This window comes from Rhinolophus sinicus, chromosome 14 (genome assembly GCF_057876585.1).
Source record: "Rhinolophus sinicus isolate RSI-liver-muscle chromosome 14, RSI-T2T, whole genome shotgun sequence".
Classification (NCBI taxonomy): Eukaryota; Metazoa; Chordata; class Mammalia; order Chiroptera; family Rhinolophidae; genus Rhinolophus; species Rhinolophus sinicus.
In genome coordinates, this window is record NC_142514.1 from 57,019,796 (window position 1) to 57,045,437 (window position 25,642).

The following is a 25,642-nucleotide window of genomic DNA, read 5'->3' on the forward strand; positions in this document are numbered from 1 at the left end:
CAGCTCTAATACATCTTTTGGAGCAAAAATTAATATAAGACCAGGTCTTATATAATATAATATATATATATATATATATGTAATATATGTGAGATATATTATATATATATTATATATGTTATATATAATTATGTAAGATATATTATATAATATATAATGTATCTTATATAATATATATTATACTATATTACATTATACCCGGTCTTATAGTAAAATAAGACCGGGTCTTATATTATAGTAAAATAAGACCAGGTCTTATATTAATTTTTGCTACAAAAGACACATTAGAGCTGATTGTCCGGCTAGGTCTTATTTTCGGGGAAACATGGTATTCCAAAATAGTATGATTGTCTGAGCTGCAGGAACAACGTGAAGAGAAGGAAAAAGGGTCCATAAATCATCTCAGCCCTGAGAGCTATGGAAGCAGGCAAATATATTTGAGGAAAGATTGCTGGGCTTCTAGGCAAATGGGTGAAGGGCACAGCCACAGGACTGCTCATAGAGCTGAAGCAGACCACAGGGCTGGGCCAAGCTGGATGCGTATCCTTTTTCCATTCTTCTTCCATGCCCAACTCTGTGAGGTATTGAATTAAAAGCCATGCAGACACAGGAACCAAGAACCTCAACATCTGAACTGCTTGCTACCTTTAGCTTTTGGCCTAAAGGAATCCCAAAGCAGGATTTGCAAAGAACCTGACCTTGAGAACCAAAGTTACAGAGATAATCTACTGGAATTTGTGGCTGCTTGAATATGTGGAGAATAACAATAACAAAACCCAGGTGTCTTTTTAAAAAGTAGGTAGTTTGCTATTAAAAACAACAACAAAAATATTTGCTCTTCTCATGTTATAAATTGTTCATCTCTTGTCTTCTATATTTATTTGTTTCCCTTTCTAAATGTTTAGCACTTAGAGAATGTTATATTCCTTTTACTAGCTTCAGCTTTATTTTAATCTTCCTTTAAAATAAATTGTTTCAGGTACCTGGCTTACTCTTTATATTCCATTTAGTATTCCCTTTCCATTGCTTTCACTTTAAAACATTTTGTTCCCTTTTTCTACTTCAGCTTAGTCACAACTATATACTTGAAATTCTAAGCTTCTGATTTTAATACCTAAAATTTTAATCCTTTTATCTCATATTCCCTAGTTATAGTTTGTAATTTCTGAGCTCCTGGCGTTTTTTTTTTTTTTTTACCTGTTCAATGTATTATTTTTATTCCTTATTTGGTTTCTGTTATTTCAGCCTTAATTTTTCTCTCTGCCCTTTGGTTTTATTGGTTTTTAAGTATATTTTCTTATTTGTAATTTTAATTGTCCCATTCTTTTGTGTAATGTGTAGTTATCAAGCTGACAAGCAACAAAAATACGAAGCTCATGTTCTTAACCACTGTTCTATTCAGCCTTCTTAATCTGTAAGCACTTTCGTAACTCATCAAACAAGAATATTTCCTACATCAGTCTGCCTCTAACATGCTTTTTTCTCTTTTGATCCATCTCCATTCCTGGCAGGGTCACAAGAAATCCTGTTGCCTGAATCTTTCCATTTCTTTGTACTCGTTACAAGGAACAAGGAGAACCTGCCTAAAGCCAGAAGACTCCAGGGTTTTTTTTTTTGTTTTTTTTTTATTAAAATTTATCGGGGTGACAATTGTTAGTAAAGTTACATAGGTTTAAGGTGTACGATTCTGTAATACATCATCTATAGCTCACATTATGTGTTCACCACCCAGTCAGTTCTCCTTCCATCACCATATATTTGACCCCATTTACCCATATAAAACTGAAAACAACAATAGAACAAGACAAACAAATGAAGACACAAAAACTCATAGACACAGACACTAGTTTAGTGGTTACCAGAGGGTAAGAATCCAGGGATTTTAAGAATCATTAAGACTTCGGTGGATGGCTTCCAGGTCTGCGCACTGCCTGGGCCAGCTCTGGACAGTGTGTCAGAGGTGGGACTCCCTCCATTTCTTAACCTTCAGTGGAAGTCTGCTAAGGAAGCTTTCAGAATTAGGGGGTGTGGTGAGAAGGGGCTCCAGTCCTTTTGTTCTTCTGTCTGGGAGGGAAGAGGAGTTTGCCTTGGACCCAGAGGCGTACTCTGAACAATTTAAATGATGGTGGTCATTGAATCAGTCAAAGTCCAGTCAGGAGACAGAAAGCACATAGTAATTTGAACAAGGAATTAGAGTAAGGGGGAATTTGCTAGTGAGAAAGAACTCTTAAAGAAAAGAGGAACGGCAGGCTGAGACAGCGGACACAAGGAACAAGCCACCCCTCCCAGTGCTGAGGTCTCCACATTGTTGGAGAGCGTGAGGCAGGGCTCACTGGATGACAGAGGAGTTCATGAGGCACAGGTTTGGTGGAACTTGCTGGAAAGCTGCTCTCTGGAGTGCTAGGGAAAGCCATCCTCAGGGAGGAGCTGTGCCTCAGCACTCACTAAAAAGCCCCCGGAAAGGGAGTGGGGAAAGTTGTCCACAGGGAGGTTCCCTGCCAGCAGCACCCAATGCTGGAGATGCCCGAGGAGGGGTGCAGGGGGAAGGTGTCCTCCATATGTACTCCCCTGCAGGGCTGCTGGAGGCAGGTGGCCTGGGCAGCCATTCATGAGGAGGTGCTTTGCTGGCAACCCTCTGCTAGGAAACTGCCCACAGAAGGGTGCTGTCTTCTGCCAGCCACTGTCGCTACAGAAAACACATGCATACTGGTGTGTGCGCAGACAGGTAGATACACACACACGCACACACACGGCAGGAGACATGAGAGGACCACACCAGAAACATGACGAGAAGCTCCTTCTTCCTGCTATGCTCCCCCAGCAGCCTCTATTGACAAAGCTTAACATCATGTGCACTGTATAAAGGAGAAATTCTTCAAAGGCTTCAACTCCATTATCACAGATCAGTGACGAGCGCATTTGGAACTAAAAGACAATGACTTGATAGTCGGAACAGTACACCCCTTTGGCTACTCAGCTTCCACATTCACTCCTCTGCACACATCTGAGCCCTGCACTGCAATGACACAACTCTGTATTTCCATCTAATCAGATGTTGCTATTCCTCTCACAAGTGAAGAAATGCTCATTCTTCACCAAAATAAAGAGAAGCACAGTCCCGACGGCTACGGTACGCCTTCTATATTACTTATTCCTCAAATTCCATCATGGTCCCACCAAATATTTTCTTAAAGTCTATATGGTAAGCTTAAGCACCACCAACTTGCATAAAATAAAGTGGAAAGAGAGAGAGAGAAATAGCATACACACTTACACATACAACAGACAGAGCAAGTACACGAAGCTGTCAGTCGTCATTTCAGTAGTTGGCCATGGCCACAGATGGCTTCCTAGCTCTCTCTACCTACTGCACATTTCCCTGGCTCTCAGTCAGAAGCTGAATTGGTCAATTCTATGGAGTGACCCAAACCGTCAGACATCCTGCCTTCCGTGGATTGTGATAGCTTTCCATCAACCTGTGCTATTGGTCATGGAACTAGTAAGGGACATCCCGAGAATCCCCTTGCCACATAGTTCTCCTAGCCTTCAACATGTAGCAGCTACTCAATTTCCCTTTGATAATTAGCGTCAATCACGCCAGCCAGCAGAGTGACTCTGTGTTTTTGGGCATGTTGGCTCAGTGATATGGAGCCCCAAATGGCCACGTGGTGACCTTTTTTTCCAAATTCAACAGCACCCCTGCTGGTTCCCCTGACTAAGCATTCCTCTCCATTCTAGCACAGCTTAAAGTTGCCAGGACAGAATGGGTCGTTAGATGTAGTGCTGAGAGGAGCCACTCCCATTTGTACTCATCGTTCCCAGATCTATGCACCCTGCCTATGGAGGAAATAACACTATTTAATGGTCTGATTCAAAGCCTATACTGCATCCTGCCAAACAGAACTCCCTCTTTTCAGCACGCTGTCTCCCGGATGCAGGCATAACTGAGTCTTCAGTAAACCGTTCCATTTTCAGTTAGGCTAGCCACTTCCAGGTTATGGGGTACATGGTAAGTTTGATCGATTCCGTGGGCCTAAGCTCATTCTGTGTTTCCCCAAAAATAAGACCTAGTCGAACCATCAGCTCTAATGCGTCTTATGGAGCAAAAATTAATATAAAAACAGGTCTTATTTTAATATAAGACTGGGTATAATATAATATAATATAATATAATAATAACAGGTCTTATATTAATTTTTGCTCCAAAAGACGCATTAGCGCTGATGGTTCGCCTAGGTCTTATTTTCAGGGAAACACGATTGCTGCTCTTTCTTTGCTGTGAAATGAGTTCCGTGACCAGACTCAGTGCTGTGCAGAGCACCATGATAGTGGGTAAGGGTTTCTGTGAATTCATAGAAGGCAGTGCTGGCAGAAGCTTTAAGAGCAGGGAATCAAATCCATACCCAGAATATGTCTATTACAGTGCAAATGGATTTCTACCCACTCTATGATAGTCAATATAATCAACCTACTACCAGTCAGCTGACTGGTCCCTGGGGAGTAGCTGAGTGTTGATGTAGGTCTCTGCTGTTGATAAGCTACGCACTCAGCAATAAGGCTAGCCAGATCAGCTGTGGTAGGGAGAAACCCGACCTGTCGGGCTGGACATACGAGATCTGACAATGAAGTTCGCGAATTCATCCTAGAAAAAGTGCTACATACCTCACTGGGGAATATCACTACGGTCACCTTCAAAGTACATCCCTTGGGAAGCTATGCACCGATGCAATTTTGGAACTCTTTCTGGAATGGCCATCAGAGCTGTCATCGCATTACCCTTAATGTCCTGAATGTCATCAAAATGTCTTCCTTTCAATATTTCCTTTATCTTCGGGTAAAGAAAGAAGTCATTGGGGGCCAGATCAGGTAAGTAGGGAAGGTGTTCCTATACAGTTATTTGTTTACTGGCTAAAAACTCCCTTATGGACAGTACCATGTGAGCTGGTGCATTGTCATGATGCAAGAGCCATGAATTGTTGGCGAAAAGTTCAGGTCGTGTAACTTTTTAATGCAGCCTTTTCAGCACTTCCAAATAGTCAACTTGTCCAGTTGGCACAAATTCATAATGAATAATCCCTCTGATATTGAAAAAAGGTTAGCAACATCATTGCAATAATTTTGCGAACTTAATTGTCACACCTTGTAGTCTGCATTCCTGCCGCCATAACCACTGTTTTTCATGGATCCATTGAGCAAGCACTGGGATGGCTGGGAAAAGAAGCTAACTGACATCCACAGAGTATGCCATTTTGCCCACCTGACTGTTAAGAGCCTCCTCTGCAGTAAATGCTATGGTGAGCATTTACATGAGACATATCTCTTCATAGTCTGTGCCCATTCAGAGAGAATTCAGAATATAAAATAAGAAAAAAAAAATAGAGAAGAGCTGGGTAATGAGGTGATAATGAAAGACAAGTTCAGTTATGCTGAGTTTGAGATTCCCATGGGGCTTTCAAGCAAAAAGGGGCACTTCTGAAACTCAAGAGAGATACTGAGATATAGAAATTTGGCTGCCAATGATGTAGAGGTGAAAACCGCACAATGAGAGTGAAAGTATTTAGAGATAGGGATGAGTCTGAGGACAGAACTGGAGTGGGCCTTCAAAGAGAAACACTTGGAGGAGAATGAAAAGGAGACTAGGGAAGAAAACCTGGGGCGAGAGCTGTGCATGAAGGCAGAGAAGGAAACGTTTCTAAAAGTGGGAGTAATCAACAATCGTTACGTATTAAGGGGAGATAAGAAAGATACAGGCAGAAAAATTCCATTGGATTTGGCAAGTAGATCACTGATATTCGTAATGAAAATTGTTTCAGGGGACGGGTGAGAGCAGTAGCCAGATGCACGATGATAAGGTTCAGGAAGGAATACAAGGCAGGAAAGCCACGTCAGTGAATGCTGCCCATTCATTCCAAAGAATAGGCTAGGAAATGAAGCAGAAGAAAGCTCTACATAGCATTTATATATTAGCATTTAAAAGGGGACATAGGATTCCAAGGAGTTGGTAAGATGAGAAAGCTTGACTGGTTTACAAAATGAAAGAGAAAGCACTTCTATGCAAATGGAGGTTGCAGGACAGGAAGAGAGGCGAGTTTATTAGTGGGGAGTAAATCAGAAGCAGGGGTGGGGTCAGTAACTCCATCTCTAAGACCAAACGGGTGGAGGCAGGGACAACAGATGGGGGAAAAGAGGTCACTTTGTTGGAGGTAGAGAAGAACGTTGAGCTGGTTACCTTCTCCCAACTTAACTTTCAGATTACAAAGCAAACTCTTCTGATGACAGGACAATCAAAGTGGGTGTGACAGGCTTGAAAACAATTTACAATTTTGAAAGCACAATAGTGAGAAATGGAGAGGAAATAGCCCAGAGAAATCTAACCTGATCGTTCAGTAAAATTTCACTTTCCTCTCGAAGTCTTCTCTGCCCCTTCCCCTGAGAGTAAATGCAATATTAATGACATATTTATCTAGCAATTAAAAATGTTAGAAGAGGGAAAAGGGGGTCAAATGTATGGTGATGGAAGGAGAACTGACTCTGGGTGATGAGCACACGATGTGATATATAGATGACGTATTATAGAATTGTACACTACAGATCTATGTAATTTTACTCACTATCCCAATAAATTTAATTAAACAAAAATAGAAGTTCTTTTTAAAACCCCTATTCTATAGCTCTTGACGTTCTCTGTTAGTAGTTGTTTCATCTTTTTATGTATGTCTTTCAAGAATTTGTAATTCTTTAAAAAAGAATCCTGTTTCTTTGAATCCATCATAGCACCTAATAGACTGGGTAACATATTAACACAGTATTGTTTTTTAATTAGTTTATTGGGGTGACAATGGTTAGTAAAGTTACATAGGTTTCAAGTGTACAGTTCTGTAATACATCATCTATATATCACATTGTTTCACATAGTATTTTAGTAACTATCCCTGAACAATAAATCATCCTAAACTTAGTGGGGTAAAAAATAACAATTTTCAAAAAATTATCTCTCACCATCACCATTCTGGGGATCAACCAGATGGTTATCTCCTGGGTTGCAGCCAGGACACCCCTGGGGGGCTCCCTCCTTCACATCTCTGGAGGTTCCTGTGGGGGCTGTCAGCCAGAACACACATACATGGCTTCTCCCTGTGGCGTGGGCTTCCCCAGGGGATGGTGGCTGGCACCCAAGAGCAAGTGCCCTGAGAAAGAGAGCCAGGTAGATGCTACAGCACCCTTTTGTGCCGCCTCGGAAATCATGCAATATTATTCTGCCACATTCTGTTTCTTAGAATTAAGTCACTAAGGCCAGCTCATATTCAAGGGAGGGGAGTTTAGACTCCACCTCTTGAAGAGAGGTGTGTCAGACTTGCAGACACTACATACTAATTAGATGCCCATTTCAGCAGTCAACATTTTGAAAAAGCCTCAGAAGGGGGGGGGGGGGGGGGCGGAATAAGAGTGGTGCACAGCCATAAAAGGCCTAAATAAAAGTTGGTAATAATGTTAGAATCAATTAACCCATAAAATATGCTACCCATGGCTGCTTGTTTTACATGTATTTGCAGTCTTTTGCAACCTGCTTTTAGGAGATAAATTGAGCAGTTTAGGAAAGTGTAGTAGATGAGTCCTTCTCCTATTGTCCTGCGTATGTGTTACCTGGGGCTCTTGTTAAAGTGCGGATTCTAGTTGAGGAGGTCTGAGGTGGGGCCTGACAGTCTGCATTTCTAGCCAGCTCCAGGGTGAGGCTGCGCTCCATGGACCACCCACTGAACAGCGAAGTTCGTAGAAAGCATTAGTAAGGGTGACTTCCTGGCTCCTGTGATCTCTCCCTTCTCTGGAGGGACCCGAGTAGACAGGGGTACGCCACCAGAGTTCTTTACGTGCTTATAGGACCTTGGCCCTCTGGCCAGGTGAACCCTTGATGTGAACAAGGTTGATCAGTGTTTACACCAGACATTTAGAATTTGAAATAAAGTAAAAGAGTAATATCCCTCCTTCTTGTGCAGGATATGAGTGAGGCTCTGGAGTTACCAGCCATGTGAGAAAGCCAATCTCCAGGAGGAATACAGGAAACATGCAGTGACGAGAATCCAAATGACATTCGGCCCTAGTGAAGCTCAGACCCTTTCCACAAGGTAATGTGAAATATCTTAATATCCCTCCAGCAAATTCCACTCTTGGCCTAAATTTGTTCTAGTTGAGTTTCTATCACTTGACACTTAAAAAGTTCTGACTAATGTGGGGTGGGAGAGAAGAGGGTGTCTTCTGGAAGTGCAGTACCCACAGTGATGGAGGAATAAAGAAATTCAGACTGGATCATTAGCCAGACGTCCAGGACCTGCGATGAGGATGGACTGTCCATTAAGTCATGCTAAAGGTGTGTTTCCAACAAAGTGGACAGGCCACGGAGAGAGAAGACAATACAAAACTAAGGTTAAGGGAAGACGGAGAAAAGCCTCAACCTATCTAAAATGGGGGTAGAGGTAGAGGGAGAGAAAAGAGAGGCAAGAGAGTGATTTAAATTGTTGGACAGTGTTGAAAGAAAGTGAAAAGAAACTGTTGTCCCAAAACAAGGTCTGCTAAAAACAGAGGCGAACAGGACAGTCTAGGAGTCCCAAGGCTAATGTTCTTTAAAGAGAGATCCCAGGGCAGTTTGAAAGAAGAGCTAGGTAGAGTTCTACCCAGCACAGAGGAAAAGGATGAGCTTTTCCTATGTGCCAGGCATATGATGTGCTTTACATTTATAACCTTATTTAACCTTACGAACACTAAGGAAGTGTTCCACGTCACTCCTGCCAGCTGTCCCTGCAAGTCTAGCACAGTCAGAGCTGGTACTTCCACAGTCAGAAGAGGGTCATGTGAACATGAGTCCTATCACATGAACCTCACCTGGAAGAGCCAATGACTGAGTACTCCTCGGGCAAATCTGAAATTCCTCTGAAGTGTCTGCAAGCGGCCCAGATGAAACAACAATGACATCCTTTTCTTGTTTGAAGTAAGTGAATTTTTAATAACTGTTTTTTTGGGTCACACCTTCATCTGTATCGAGCCCATTATTCAAGGGTCCACACAGTTAAAAGTAAACCAAATATTTTGTAGTTCATTTCCAAAAGGGTCAACTTTGTGCACCAAAAGAAAATAAAAGGAAAAAGACCAGTTACTACCAACAAGCCCATGTGTTGACAGACTCGTATTTATACGGCAGGTAAACACACAGATCGGGCAGCCAGCAACAGAACAGCGATGAGGGAGACATTTTCTTTGTGATAAATGCCTTCAGGTAGCGGTGACAATGAAGTAATGAGGCTGATTCTATACAGCAAAAATGGATACTGGTCTCATTATTTTATAGCCGTACCTTGTAGTATGTTTATCAAATATTTCTTTCACAAGTAAAAACAGTATCTGCTACAGATGGACTTGATTTTGGTAAAACCAATGAAAAAAAGTTCTATGCTAATGCAACATTTGTTGTAAAGATTACAGAAACACATGAGTCAAAAATTCAAATTATGATTCCCACAGTAACTGTAACTCTGCTATACCACATACATGATGGAAAAAATGTTATCCATGTATACCATGGTAGAAAATACTCGGTAAGCAGAAAAAGCTGAGTTATGCTTGTTGTGGGAATTATCATTTTCAACTAGCTGAGGATATATAAAAATTGAAAACATAAATGCGTGCATTATTTTATGTATTTAATTTGAATTTTTCTTGATCCAATTTAATCAGCTTTGCATCCAAACTACATTTGCTTTTCATAAACTGCAAATGAATGTCTTTCGTAATTTTAAAATCCGTATCACTTGGTTTCTTTTTCTCATGCAGGCTACCTTTGCAGAATGGCATTATTATACCCTGTCCCTCCCCTAAAAGGTCAGGACATGTCTGCTTGAATCCATTCATCTATATTCCTTTCCTCCCTGAAGGACATCACCATATATTTACAATTCCCAAAGTTTTGTCATAACATTATCTCATTTGATCCTCACAACAATACTGTGAAAAGGACCCCCCAAAAAAAAAAAATCCAACCCTTTTTGTTGCTCAGCTCTTTGACGCAAATAGAATATATTAGGTTGGTATAAAAGTAATCGCGGTTTAAAAGGTTAAAAATAATTGCAAAAACTACAATTATATTTTGCAACAACTTAAGATTTAAGGATGTGCTTTTATGTTGTCATTTAAAGTCTGGGCCATTTAACTGCACCTACAATATTACCCACTTACCATAAGCAGTGGATGTACTTATTATTAAAGGGAGAATATACTTTATGTAAGAAGATTGCGGTTATGAGCTAAACATTTAACATATGTTAAGCTTTTTGCTTTAGCTATATTCTGAAAATTCAATAATGAAACAGAAAGAGATATAACTGCCCTTTGAAACTCTTTCTGGGCAAAATTAATCCTGTATATTATATCCAGCACTGCTTTTCCCAGTTTGGTTTTAACTAAGAAGGGCACCTTTGTACAACCTCTGAAGAGGAATCCTTTTACCTTCCAGCAGACTTTACCATCAGGGTATGTTTCATTATATTCAAACTAAATTATCAAAAACAGTTATATCTCCGCTACTGCTCTGAGCAGCTCTGCTCCACCACAGTGTTCCGACCTCGTGTAAGTGTTTGACGGTGACATTTTTGCTACTCATTTTTGGTCTGAGCACGCCTGTAATCCAGCTACTCAAATTTAAGTTTTTCTCCCTTTCTAGGTACAAAAAGATCCTTCTCCATATAGTCAGATAAAAATTTTCCTTTAATTTACTGCACCAATAAAAAGATCAATTAAAATGAAGATTCAGCGCGGGCAAAAAGCCTCAGTATTATTTGTTCTAACCTGGGAGTTAACACAGTTAATACTTGGCCTGTGAAAAGCCTGACCATTTGGCATGTAATTAAAGGGTAATATTTCAGTGCTAAAAGGAAAACAAATCCTAAGGTATATTAATTTTAGGAGGTTTATTGCGGAGGAAGAGTTGTCTTCTTAATGTTACCTACAATTACACAACAGGTCTTTATAGTGAATAAAGATTAACACATAAATTCTTGGATAAAACAGATGAAATACAAAAAGGTATTCTGTGGGACGTGAATACTCAACTCTCAGGTTTTTCCCCCCTCATATGTGAAAAAACAAGAATTGCGGCTGATAGCAAAGCACAATCTCAATAGTATTTCCAGTTACGAGAAAGGTACAAAGATGGCTGGTAAGCTAAAATATCAGTGATGGCGACATGAGCTCTTGCATCTTGTCAGGGACCAGAAAAGGGGCTTATTTACTGACTTATGTGATACATCAGTCATCGTGAAGGCAGGGCCATACGGGTGAGTTTTCCATATGGTCCATGAGTGACTGACAGTACAATTTTCACACATTAATGAATGACCCAAAGGAAAATTTTCAGAACAAAGTTAGTGGTCCGACAGTAGAAAATTGTTAAATAAATTACGGTACATTCATAAAATGGGTACTCTGCAGACATTCCCAATGTGTTCTTGAAGAATATCCAAGGAGAGAGAAAGGGTTGATGACATGCTGTAAAATGAAAAGCTAGGTTACAAAATGGTATATTCTATATGATCTCTACTTTAGAAAAAAAATATGTACGCAGAAAAAAAGACTGGAAGAACATACATAAAAATACTATCAGAAGTTACCTCTTCTAGTGAGAATTGAATGCCTTCACATTTTTTTCTTTTCCAAATGAAAGAGGGATAAGGGGAAATTCTTATTTTCAAAAAGAGTCAATGAGTATATTCTGGTCTCTTTTAAAATAACACACAAAAGGAAAAACTGAAGTCTACTTAGTGCCATTTAGCACTTGCATTAACAATTATTTTTAAGTTATAAAATAACAGTCCATCATATTTACAGTTTCTTTGTACATTTTTGTCAATGCATACAAGAGCACTGTATTTTTAAAAAAGATATGACATAAATTTTTATCCAAGATTGTAGTGTTCCATGCAGTCTTCTCTACATACCACCACATCTAGAAAATGAACTTCATATGCTTGATTCCATAAGTTTTGAAGAAAACCATGATGATGAGTGCCCACAGTCCCAGAATAAAACCCCCAGGAGGATGCCAATCTTTCGGCTTTGGTTTCTGCAAAACAAGGATGACATGGTAAATTTAACAATAGGTGAATAATTCAACAATGGGTAGTAAGGCCAGTACTGATGGGAAATAGAAATTTCACAATTGTGTTTTAAGGGGGAGTAATTTAGCCAAATTGAATGTATTGTGATAGCAATGATGGGAAAGAGTTCAAACAAGGTCTCTCAAAGTGATCCTTACAAAGATCAGTTTCAAACGACGTTTTGTTCCCTCAAAGGGGCCTTCCCTGACTTCACTACCCAACTAGCTCTCTTCACTCAAGTTATTCAGTAGCCTAACAGTCCTCATTTTGAATTTACATAGTTGCTCTTATCTGTCTCTATTAGACTACAGCTCAGTGAGGGCCATCTTATTATACTCCCAGCACCTACCTGCGCAATGGCGTGCACATAGGAGACACACCTATATTAATTATACTGAGTCAATCAGTGGAAAAACAAAAGCTAGCCAATTCCACTTATTCAGATATTCAACAAATACTTGTTTAGGGGCCAGTGCCTTTGGTTATGTTACTTCCTTAAGGTACAATGCTCCACACTCCACTCTGCCTATCTAAAGCTCCCTAACTCCAATGCAATCTCCTCCAGATTCTCCCAGCTGATATATTCTTTTCTTTGAATCTGTAGTTGTTTCTACTTTTACTCCTATCTACTATTACACTTATCTTTATTGCTTATCTCCCTGCAAACTTCCAAGGGGCAAAATCTGGCTGAGTCCATTTTACACGCTATTCTCCATTCCCCACCCCTCAGCTCTCAGCCAAGTGTCTTGTATGGTTTTTTGCCCAGCAAGGAAAGGCAGACTTGTCCTCCCCATTTAGTTGTCATTTCATAGGCTACGTTATAGCCCTGAAACTGGAGGTCTGTGACTATGATCTCTGTATGAGTTCTACTTCCTGAATTACTAGCCAAGATTCTCTATCCTTATAGAGAGAATATTTTAGAGTAGACTAGAGTGAAGAGAAACTGGACTCTAAAATTTGTGTTAGTCATCATGTAAACTAGATGCAAGAAACATTCATAAATTTCTTAGATGAATCTACATATTATAACTTGGTTTTCCCTTCTATAACCAGGACACCTCTTCACTCAACCCTCATCTCACCACATTACAGAGAGAGAGAGAGAGAGAGAGAGAGAGAGAGAGAGAGAGAGAGAGAGAGAGAGAGAGGAAGAAGAAGAAGAAGAGGGAGGGGAGGGGGAGGGGGAGGGGGAGGGGGAGGGGGAGGGAGAGGGGGGCAAGACGGAAGGAAGGGAGGGAAGGAGGGAGGGAGGGAGGGAGGGAGGCTCAAAATAAAACAAATCAAGTCAAATCAACCAGACTTCATCAGTAAGGGCCATGCCAATAATATACATTCACTGCCACATTCTATAGACACTTAACATTTATTATCTATGCTTTAAAATATCTGATCGTTACCTAACATATACATTATAAACCCACTTACAAAATTCCAAAGACTATCTTGATACATGAAATTCTATTTTCTTTTAATTTTATAAACGAAGACGTTATATAGAGAAATGCCAGATTTTCAATTAGGTGATCTTTCTGCAACTTTTTCCTTCTCCTCTAAAGCTCTCCTCCCTCAGCTTCAGTGTTCCTTTGACAGCTTTTTACTCTACTTCTCTAGCCATTCTTTTTTAGTCTTCTTTGCTCCATAAATGCTAATGTTCTCTAGAGCTCTGCTTTCAGCCATTTACTCTCTCCCTTTATAATATCTCTGGGTGACACCTGCACTCTAGTTTCAACCTCTGTCAATAGGCTTATGACTCCCAAATTTATAACCCTAACCTGGAACTCTACACTAAACCCGATTTTCATGTACAATTAACAGACATCTCTACTTGGATAGTCCAAAGGGTCACACATTTTACTACAGCCTACACTCAACTCATCCCTGACCTCTCTACCTGATTCTGCTCTTCCTTCCCTGTTCTCCATCACTAAGTCGTCCAAGCGAAAAACCTGGAGGTCATTCTCAGTTTCCCCGTCTTTCAGACCTCATTTCAATGGTTTACTGATTCTTATAGGTTTTCTCCCCATTATAGCTGTCCTTTATAAGTTTTCTATTGTCATTGCCACTATCTTAATTCCAGCTCTTATCATTTCTTGTCAGGATTACAGAAATAGTTTCCCCCAAGGTGCCCTCTTTTTTCCATCTATTAACCATATTAGTGCTAGACACATTTTTCTAATATACAAATATATTTATTTGATACACACACACATGCACACACACACGCACACACGCACACACACACAATCTCCGTGAAATGTAGTAGATATTGTATTATTTGCCTTCCTTTTGTAATTTAAAAAATTAAATAATTTAAAAACCAGGGTATGGTGTGATTAATTCAAAGAGCATAGTATTTAGAAGCAACTACCTTGGCAAACATTAGATTTAACACTTAAAGCCCATGTTCCCTGCCAAGCCATTTCTCCACTCTGAATTTCTGAACCTGTAAAATGGGCATAGTAACACATACCTCCTAGGAATGAATGAATGCACAATTAGTGCAATGATGTATTTTTTGAAAAGGTAGTTTATAACTACTCATTCCTACCTAGAAAAGTGATGATATGAAACTCAAAGTACTTTTCAGATGACTTTCATTTGTGTTTGCCAGTTATGAGGAATGACGTTTTAAAAAAATCTGACTTTATTTTAATTTGTACAGCTTTCATCAATTCAAAATTAACTTGTCAAACTAACACGAAAGAAATCCCACTTTAATGTTTTCATCTGGATCTTAAGCTGGAGTTTTAGGAGTTTTTAATGAAATGCTTAATCTGAACTGAACTGACAATATTGTTTACAGTGGTTACAGTCTACTTTCGCTCCCACGTCTACTCTCACCTTCCACTACTTCCAGAAAACTCCTCAAACTCCCCAAAATATTAAGTCAAATTTTTCCTCATGTTCCTTTCTACTCAGAAGTCTGCAATGGCTTCTGATCATGTGTGATGATGATGACAAAAAAAGTCCTTTCCCTCTAATATCTTACAAGATGATAAATTCAGTGGTTCTCAAACCATTTCACATGGCAGAGCTCTTGGAAGTCACAATGCTCTTGGTACAACAGTGTGAAAAAAAATCTTACTTCCAGTAGAAAATATAGAATAATTAATATAAAGCACAGTTCTACTAAAGATAAGTAATGTAAATGTGACAAGGAAAAAACAAGCAAGTAAATTAACCACGATTGACTACTTCTCAGTTTTTGTCCTGTGTATCTTCTACTACTCAAACAATTGGTAAATTATTCATGCCAAAGTGTTGGAAGAGCTTAAGATCAAAAGTTAGTTTTCCTCAAACTGAGAAAAGATTACCATTCTTCATTTTTAGTGGAAGCACACCATTTATATAACAGTCTGAAGATGTTCCCTGGGATTCCTGTTTAGGAGTTGGGGAGATAAGATTCAGATTTTTCCCAAAACCCAGGAGTCTCTGATATATATGGTATATGGTATTTGAAAACACACACACACACACACACACACACACACGTTACTACTTAAATACTATTGTCAAAATCTGGCATTAAAGTAAGCTCTTAACTGTAGAAGAACAGGTTATAATATAAACAGTTGTCCCATAAACCAATTTAATGAATTTCAGTGCTAAGAGAGTTCAAGAGGTGTGAACTTTCAAGAGTTTAAGAGCACTGTAACTTTCAGGTGGCATTTAAACCAAGTCACGCTAAAAAACAATGGTGGACATCGTTTAAGCTCTATGATTCATTAGAGATTATTAAAATAATAATAAATTTCAAAAACTATTTATCGAAATAATAAAAAGAAATCATATTTCTGCAGCTGTAGAAATTCTAGTTTCTTTTCAATGAGATGAATTCCCTCATGTTGTAATTTTAACATTAGATCTTAAACTGAGTAGCCAGAAACCGTTGCGAGAGATAAGACTACCATAGCTTCTTTGGAAGTAACCATCCCCAAACACTGGCTCTGGCAGCTACTGTGATCTGTAATTCCAAAGAGGGGCTCAGAGAATTCTGGGAACACTGCTTTCCTGGTCCTTCAACTAGAGGTGCCTCATATTTACACCACTGGTGCCCAGGAGAGGACCAGTGAGAAAAGCAAAGTGGTAGAGCTTTGGTTCCCCAACAGCAAACTTTGAAAGTCAATTACTCCAAAATTATGATGGAATGGTATATTTATTGATAGCATAACTTGCACAAGCTAACAAAAGCAACAAACCTCTGCCTTTGCAAACTGGTATTTGCAGTTGCTATATTTTTATTACATATGCATTACATATTTTTGATTAACAAAAATGGAAAATGAGTTATTAATTAAATACCATTTGAGCTCTTAGCTTAACATGGCATTTAAGGAGAATCCTCAGGTGCAACCTCTCCCATCTTCTCAGGAAAATCCAAAGGCACAGAAAAAGATGACAGTTCTCACTACTAAAATTAGTTTAACCTCTAATGAGAAATCTCAGACAATTTCACTATCTGAACATCCCAGAAACAAATTCACGGTGGCCCAGTTTTCCAATTAGTACACAAGAGGCAAAGCATTGCTTTGCTCTGTGAAACACAGTAATTCTGTCAGCTGAGAAAGGGACTTTAGCTCTCTCCCTTTTCCTCCCTGCTATCTGAGAAACAGTGTTTACGTAGTTAGAAGGATGGCTTTAGTGGTCGCCAGAGTAGTGTAACTCATTCCCATCCTCCCGAAAGGCCACCTCTTTATGTATCCACTTAAACACAATTCCCAGTAAAAAGCATGTCAGAAGTTACATGAGCACTGACAATGGTTCACTGCATCTATGAAGTTTAAATAGCCACATGAGAAGCTCTGCAGAGAAAGCAAAATACAGGAAAAATCCTTTTAGCAGTGCATGTTAAGAAATATTTTTTCATATGGTTCATCTTTTTAAAGCGCCCCCAAATGTAAGTGGCATGGTAGCAGATAATCCTGGTTTAGTTTAGCAAAACAGCATTTGATGCCTGTCTGCCACTCACTGGGAAATGCATGACAACCTAGTCTTCCGATGCAGAGCTGAGAAGGCATTCACATCTACGTAAACAGTGAGAGGCTTCCCCACGCTGTTGGCAAATACCAACAGTGTTCTAAAAAAGAGGAAAAAACAAGGTGAGGCCCATGAGCAAAAACACTCCCACATATGAGAAAGAAATACCCTGGAAATTCAGAGAACATATCTCTGAATAAGATCTAATAGGGAACCAAAAGATTAATTTAGAAAAATTTTATTTGGCATGGACTTGAATAAAGATGTGCAAGAAGCCAAAAATAAAAGAATGGTAGAAAGAGAAAAATAATACAAGATACAAAGGCAACAACAGACTGAGACAATAAGGGAGCTGGGTAACATAATTTTGTAATAGCAAAATTAAAAATCTACATTGACGAAAACAATAGTGTCTGAAGCACATCTCTGAGTCCTCCGTTCACCTAACTGTGGTAGGTTGATGGCAACAAATACCCCCAATTAGCCATACTGCCCCGTCCATATCATTTGCAAGACACTGCTTTATAGCAGCTCTCATCAAGAGATGGAACCTATCTATATCCTTACTCCTAGATATCCGCTGATCTTGTGGCTTCTTTTGGCCACAAGAACACACACAAGCAACAGTGTCCTAGTGCCAAGAGGCTTTACTTGTTTCTGGTCTCTCTCAGACCTCTGCTACCACCAGGAGGAAAAAAAACAACAAAAAACCTCAGCAAAACTTCTGGAGGAAAGACGACACCATGTGAAGAATAATTCAGGTCCCTTGGCCAACAACCAGCCAATTCCCAGAAGAACCACCTAACCAACCGCAGGGTTGACCATACACTCATGAGGTCAGAACACGTTCCCAAGAACTGAGAACAGAATTACTCAGCTAAACTCGGCCTAAATTGCCAACCTGCAGCATTATAAGCTAAATAAATAATTGATGTTTTAAGCCACTAAGTTTTAGAGTGGTTTGTTATGGATCAAAAGCTATGAAATACATCCACTGAGGTGACAATGTGAAAGGAAAAACCCTGAAACTTTATTATCACAAGATAATAAAGTTCCCATCTACATACTTGCAGCATTGGGTTTCAGCAACAATGGTATAAATAAGAACCACGTGAAGGGCAGCTAAGCAGACCCTGGCCCACCATGAATTTGGTTGAGGTTAGAGCGTCTGTCAAGATAATCCCCCCTAAACCTGCTAGAATGAGAAATTCAGCCCCATTAACTCATCTGAGCTAAATATCACAAAGGAGGGACTTCAAAAACCACTGGCTGCACCTGACCAGTATGAACATCTAGACTCTGATAAAGCTGTCCAGGAAAAATACCTGCTATATTGTCTCCTAGAGAAAAATTTCACGAATGTTCCTTGCCACCCACCCCCTCACTTTAAGCGAGCTGTGGTGAGGCTCACTTCTAGCTCTTTCTTAGTCTTCCTGGAAACAGACCGACTCCACCTGTCACCGTGCCAGGAGTTGCTCTCAAGGAAATGCAGTTGAGGAATCTAGAGACTAACTCCCCTAGCTTCCCTCTAGCCTCCCTCCCAACTGTAATCTAGATCTGAAGTCTAGTTCCTTTCTTTTTGAAGTTAATCAGACGTTACCTCCTGGAGAAATAAACAGCTCTCAGGATCTTGAAGCACCTTAGCCATGCTAAATTTGCAAAGCAATTAATCTAATCTAGGATAATTAAAAATGAATTGTTTTTAACAATGATTTTGTTTTTAATAGAAAGTTGACCATACTTTTTCATTAATCATGATTTATTTTTATCTGTGACAAGAATACCCACTCTTAACATTAGTTAATATCACTCTGGAATTTCGGCCAATCCCAACATAACATTTAGGAAAGAAAAGTAAATTTTCATCATTTGCAGATAGTATGATTAGATATCAACAAACTATACAATCAACTTACAATTATTTAGAATAAAGAGCTCAGATTTGATGTAACTATAGAAAAAATAACAACAACAATACCCTTCTGATATGCCAATAAAAACAAGTCGGAAAATAGAATTTAAAAAAATTACATTCACAATACAATAGCAATAAAAAATATAAAATAGGGATACCAGTAGCATGAGATGTAAGGTAAACAATTTATGTTATTTTATATAGAGGGGTAAATAGTCCAGAATATCAAAAAGAACATGATAAAGCTAATCTACAATGTTGTTCTGATGCAAAATAGATCAGTGAAACAGAATAGAAAGTAGGCCATCAGCCCAGTACCAAGAACTTAGTATACAATAAAAACTATTCAATGGACAAGAGAATATTCTTACGGGTGCTCTAACCATGATTTAGGATTTGAATAAAGATTAGTTTTGTTACTCACCCATCACTATAAACCGAAATACACCTTACATGACTTAGAATTAGATGTAAAAATATTACATGGAAAAACAGTTTAATTACTTTTGGAAGGTGGTACCTAGGAATACATCTTAATGGAAGCTATCTTAATGATACTGGGGGGAGAGCACTTACAAGGCAACTTGTGTGGAGCGTAGAACACATAAGTCCAAGGACCGGCAAGCTGAGGGGACTGTCAGGTGGGGACTTGGGAGAGCTGACCCTTGAACAAGGTGTCATTGGATTGGTGAACAGGAGGGGATGGCACCCAGGTAGTGGCACATGGAGCAAGTCATAGCACTGAGAAAAGCCAGGCACTAGGGAAAGGGTGATGCCCCAGTCTCGGTGGAGGGGGAGAAGGGAGAGGGAAACTCCACTTGCATCTTCTCTGTTGACTACAGAACCCACAGGACCCTGGCGCTTAGGAAACCCTGTTGAAAGAAGTAGCAAGTTTGGGAGCAGCAAACATCAGGGACAGTGAGAGTCATTCTGTGAGTGCCCAGCTGCGTGTTGGGACTTGAGACAATGAGAAGCCTCTGACAGCTGGAGCCAGCACCCAGTCACAAGTGAATGAGATAAAATGAGAGAAAATGCTGGGTCTGCATAAGGAAGAGATTTATAAAGTCCAATGAATGAAAATGAGGACGGAAAGGTGGAGAGATTTTTTAAAACATTTTGAAAGATCTGTATTCTGCAAAGCATACAAATCAAATTAAAAGGCAAATAAATGGGAAAATATGACAGAAAAGGCGATGAATTCAGTATATGAAGATCTCCCCCCAAAATAAAAAAGACACAAGGATTTAACAATAAATGGGACAGGAAAAATGAAAATTTTCACAAAATAATTACAAATAGTTAATTAACATTTGAAAATTCAATTTTCTTCACCATAAAAATAAACTGAAAATAATATACTATTTCTTCCTCTTTTAAAAATTAAACTAGTAAACATTAACAAGGACGATCTACTTTTCAGGAAAGTAATCAAATAAATATATTCAGAGGCTTTTAAAATATTCATCTCACTTCAATCCTAGGATCTTTTACACTTCTAGCCAGGATCTATATTAAGGAACTAAGAAATGCTGACAGAGATTTTACACAAAGATTTTCTTCTCGGTGTTATTTACATAATAAAATAACAAGAAACAATCTATATAAACAATATGGGAAATATTGCACATCCACGTAAGTAGTCATAAAAAACGTTTTCAAACAATTTTAATGATTTGGAAAGATGCCTACACTGAAATAGTAAGAAAATAAAAGCAAAATGAAAATTGAGTGTAAAACATGATCTTTATTTCTGTAACAATATTCAAAAAAAGGAAATATACTTAAGTCTTAATAGTGTTTCTCTAGGGGAAGTAGGATTAGAGGTAGTTTTAATTTCTTCTCTATACTTACCTATACTTTTGAAAATATGTTTTCTATAATGGACATATACGTTTTTAACTATTTTTGAAGGAGAAGGAAAGGAATATACAGGAAAAGGCTGTATTGAAATAGACCACCTAAAAGAACCTTCACATACTCATCTTTTCTAAATTAGAAGATATAGTAGTAAAATAATACTGTTTGGTACTTGATATCCTACTTTAAGAAAAAGTAACATGAATAGCAGGACAGCAACATAATATAATAAAGTGCTTTTTCAGTATGTATTTAATGATATTCCTGGAGTATAACAATATTGCTTTTTTAAAAACGATAGGTAATATTTTAGTCAGTCTACACTGATTTTACTTACAATCAAATGACAGATTGGCATAATTATTGCATTTTATAGTACAGCTGAATTTGAGGTGAGTTCATATTAAAGTACACCTTATCATTTCATTTGTGTCCATATTAGAACCTCTGATAAAAATGACTGATTTTTATGTAGTTAACGTTCTCTACTGATTGCTATGAAATACGCTTCTCTTTTTTTAAACTTTCACAATAACAGTTATAATACAAAGGTGAAAAGCATGCTCAAAACACTGCAATGTGTCATGAGCAAACATTTAAAAGCTTAAGAGCTAAATATTATTTAAATGACTGATATTTCAAATTAAAAAGACAGGTAGCTAAGCAACACTGCACTGCCAACTGTGAACAGTATTCAGTCTCCCCTGTCATGTTCCTAGGAGACTATCACCACAGAAGTTTAAAATAGTTAATAGAGCACAGCTCTAAGTATTGAAGTTATGTAAAAAGAGGAAATTGGGATTTTCATAATTGTGTATGTTTATTGGCAAGCAAATGAAAAACTTCCAAGGTTTCAATGGGATTCTTTTCTTAAAATATTTATCAGTGCCGTTAAACCATAATTTAAGTTTATAAATGAGGTTACAGTTATAATTACTTTAGAAAATAAGTGTTTATTTTCAACTGTTTAATCAGTGATAGTATATTAGTATTTCCAGCATATGTACATCCTATCTACAAAATATAATTTGTATTCTTTAAATTATATTAATAGTATAAATCAAACTGTGGTCAGCAGAATTCTACAAGATGGCCCCCAAGATGTTCTCTCCCTGGTGTACACACACTGCAAAATCCCTTCCCCTTAAATGTGGACGGAACTTGTGAATATGATGGGACATACTGCTATGATTAGGTTACATTATATAGCAAAGATGAAGGGGTTTTGAAGATGCAATGAAGGTCCCTAATCAGTTGACTTTTAGTTAAACAAAAGGGAGAGTATCCTGGAGGGAGGAGCTGACCTAATCAGGTGAGTCCTTCAAAAGAGGGTCTAGATATCAGAGACAGAAACATTAGAAACAGATGAGATGCTCTGCCATTGGTGTTGAAAAAATCGAACAGCCATGTTGTGGAGTAGACCATGGGCAAGGAATGGCAAACAGCCTCTAGGAACTGAGGGCCTCGTCAGTTCTACAACCATGAGAACCTGAATTCTGCCACTAACCAGGAAGCTTGCAAGAGACCCCTGTGCCACAGGTGGGACTGCAGTCTGGTTGACACCTTGCTTGACTGAAGCCTTGTTAGACCATAAGCACAGGACTAAGCTAAGCTGAGCCCAGACTCCTGAGCCATGGAAACTGTGGGATAAAATAATGCTTATAAATCACTACATGTGTTCGTTACACAGCAATAGAAAAACAAAACTTGAAATGAAACAATTGATTACATCTGATACCTATTCCTTGGGGAGAATAACTGATGATGATATTCACTGTTTTTAAAAAAGTGAAGACTGAAATATTCTAGTCTAATTCCTTGTACTCTTCTGTACCTATTTATTCTCTAAGAACTTGCTCAAGTATCACCCCCAGGTGAAGCCTGTTCTCATACTCCAGTAAGAACGAATTTCTTATTCTTGGGGCAGCAATGATGCTTCATTTATATCTTACACTATGGTTAATTTATGGGTTTGATTCTACTACATTTGGGTCTGTTTGTGATATCCATTTCTGAACCTTATCCAGGTCTCATTAGCTTTCAATACAGTAGAACAATCAACTTTTCTTAGTTATATATTAGTTTCCTCTTAAAAATAAGAAATATAAAATATTCAAATACAAATATTAAATACTAATTTACTAGTCTATATTCTGGGTTTTATGACTTAAGGGGAAAAAGTAAGAATTTCACCAATCAAATAACACAATCTGTTTTAAGAATCCCTAGTGAGAAGTGAAAAAAATATTCTTTTAAAAATGTGTAAAACAATTTGAAGTTTGAAATAAATGAATCTATTTTTAATTAACAAAGAGAAATAACCCACTGTTCCCACAAATAAATAATAGAGGTACATTTATAAATAGTATCTATTTGTGTCTGTTAGGAGGTAATCAGAGTTCTGCTTCTGCCAATGTAGGATTAATGCAACAGCAATTATCTGTCCATTCTGAAAACTAGAAACTCATACAAAAGGTACGAAACAATGGTTTTCAGATATTGGACAATTTGCAGCAGTTTTCTGTTCCCTGAAAGAATGGAAACAAATAAGATGAGTCCTTCACTTGCCAAGCTTATTGCCTTGGGGTACTTTCCAAACTTCAGCACAGGGAGGGAGACCCAAACAGTCTGACAGTCTGGCTGAATTGTGGAGACACAGATTAGAATTCCAGAAGGTTTGGGAGGCTAGGATGTGCAGGGTAGACTACTGGAAAGGAAGGAGCTACACAGAGACAGAGCTCCAGAGATCTGCAGAGGGGTCTCCTTGAATCTTTGGCACAGTTCTAATATGTGCATAACAAGAAGCTGGTAGAGGAACAAAACAAAACAAAACAAAACACCAAAAGCAACAGGCCAAACAACTCTCAGTACTCATAATTTGCAGAGCATGAGGTCGCAGTTTATAGTGGGGTATCTCAAAAACAAAAAACTGCTCTGGATTAGCCTAAAACAACATGAATCCTAAAGGGATCAAATTGATCCTGGAACAAAATCCAACAATTGCTACATGAATAAGCAAAAATACAAAATCTAGCAGCCAGCCAACAACAAAAAAATTAAAATACATGGCACCCAATCAAAAAAAAAAAAAAAGGCACTGAAAGAAGAAGGAAAACATGACCCATTGCCAAGAGAAAAAAAATCAATCAATTGAAAGAGACCCATAAATGAAAGAGATGATGGGCTTAGCAGATAGGGCTCTAAAGACAGCTATTATATACTGGAAATAAAGGAAAACATGAACATATGAGGAGAGAAACAGAATATACAAATAAGCCCGTGTAGGATTTCTAGGGACAAAAAATATGATATATGAGACGAAAAATACACTGGATGGAATTAACACAGCAGATTAGACACTACAGAAGAATCAGCAGAGAACTATTAAGGTGACAATCGAAATTATTCAAAATGAAGCACAGAAAGAAAAAGAGCAGGGAAAAGAGTAAACAGAGCCTAAGTAAGCTATGGCACAATACCAAGCAGGAGCATTTGTGCAACTGGAGTCCCAAAGAGGGAGGGAGAAAAATATCTTAAAAAGATAATGACTGAAATTTTTCCAAATTTCATAAAAACTGTAAACCACCAAATCCACAAAGCTCAACACCAAAACATGAGAAACAGAGAAAACCATACAAAGGAATATCACAACCAAACAGCTGAAAAACAATAATAGAGATTATCTTAAGAGCAGTAAGGTAAAAAAAGATTTCTTCTTATAGACCATTGTTCTGCAAACTACAGCATTAACCAGCCACATGATTTTATAAAGTTTGCTAGAACACAGCCAACTCGGTCATTTACATACTGTCTATCGCCGCTTTCACACTACACCGAAGTTGAGTAGTTGCAACAAAGACAAGATGACCCACAACCCTATAAAATATTTACTATCTAGCCCTTTAAGAAAAAGTACGTGGATCCCTGCTCCAGAGGAACAAAGATAAGAATGAATGATTGAAGATGCACTGTCAGAAACCATGTAGGACAGAAGACAATGAAAAGACATCTTTAAAGTACTGATAGAAAACAACTAACTGTTAACTAGAATTCTAAGGAAAACGTACCAAGTGAAAAAAATCTTTCAAGGATGAAGGTGAAATAAAACATTTCTCAACAAAACAAAAGCCTTGTGAATTCAACACACCTATCCTACAGCAGATCTATGCTACGAGGTAGTATATACCAAATACCTACACTACAAGGTATACGTATGACAGACCCATATCACAGAAATGTTAAGAGAAGTACTTCAGGCAGAATGAAAATTACAGCACACAGAAATGCAGACTTACACAAATAAATGAGGAGAGATAAATGGTAAATAGGTATACAACTGTAAGAAATTTTTCCTCATTTTAAAATTTCTTTACAAGATATTATAATTCACTGTTTAAAGCAAAAATGATAATAATGTATTGTGGGATTTGTAATATATGTAGGATCAAAACATATAACGACAACAGCACAAAGAAATGAAGGGAGGAATGGGGAATGTATCATTATAAAGTTCTAAGTTATACGTGAAATAATATAATATTACTTAAAGTAGACTATTTATGTACAGCAACAAAGTGGACTCACTAATAAACCAAAAGTGGACATAAAACAGGAACATATTAAATATTCAACACAAAAGAAGGCAGGAAAAGAAGAGAAAAGGAACTAAAAACACATGGAGCAAATAGAAAACAAGTAGCAATATGGCAGATTTAAATCCAATTCAAATACTGACAATTACATTAAGTGAAAC

General features: G+C 38.2%; 1 protein-coding gene across 2 annotated transcripts in view; it reads right to left on the minus strand.

Annotated features, from left to right (window-relative positions):
* Positions 1–10,940: 10,940 nt before the first annotated feature.
* PIGK (phosphatidylinositol glycan anchor biosynthesis class K) overlaps positions 10,941–25,642 on the minus strand; it is a 117,268-nt gene continuing 102,566 nt past the window's right edge. Inside the window, exons 11-12 of one of the 2 annotated variants that reach the window (XM_088791206.1) lie at positions 11,982–12,106; positions 10,941–11,532 (exon numbers count right to left, since the gene is read on the minus strand). In XM_088791206.1, coding sequence (XP_088647332.1) covers positions 11,990–12,106 — 117 coding nt within the window. In that variant the 3' untranslated portion in view covers positions 10,941–11,532; positions 11,982–11,989. Of the gene's footprint in view, positions 12,107–25,642 lie in introns of both variants that reach the window. The other variant, XM_088791205.1, reaches the window with a different exon arrangement.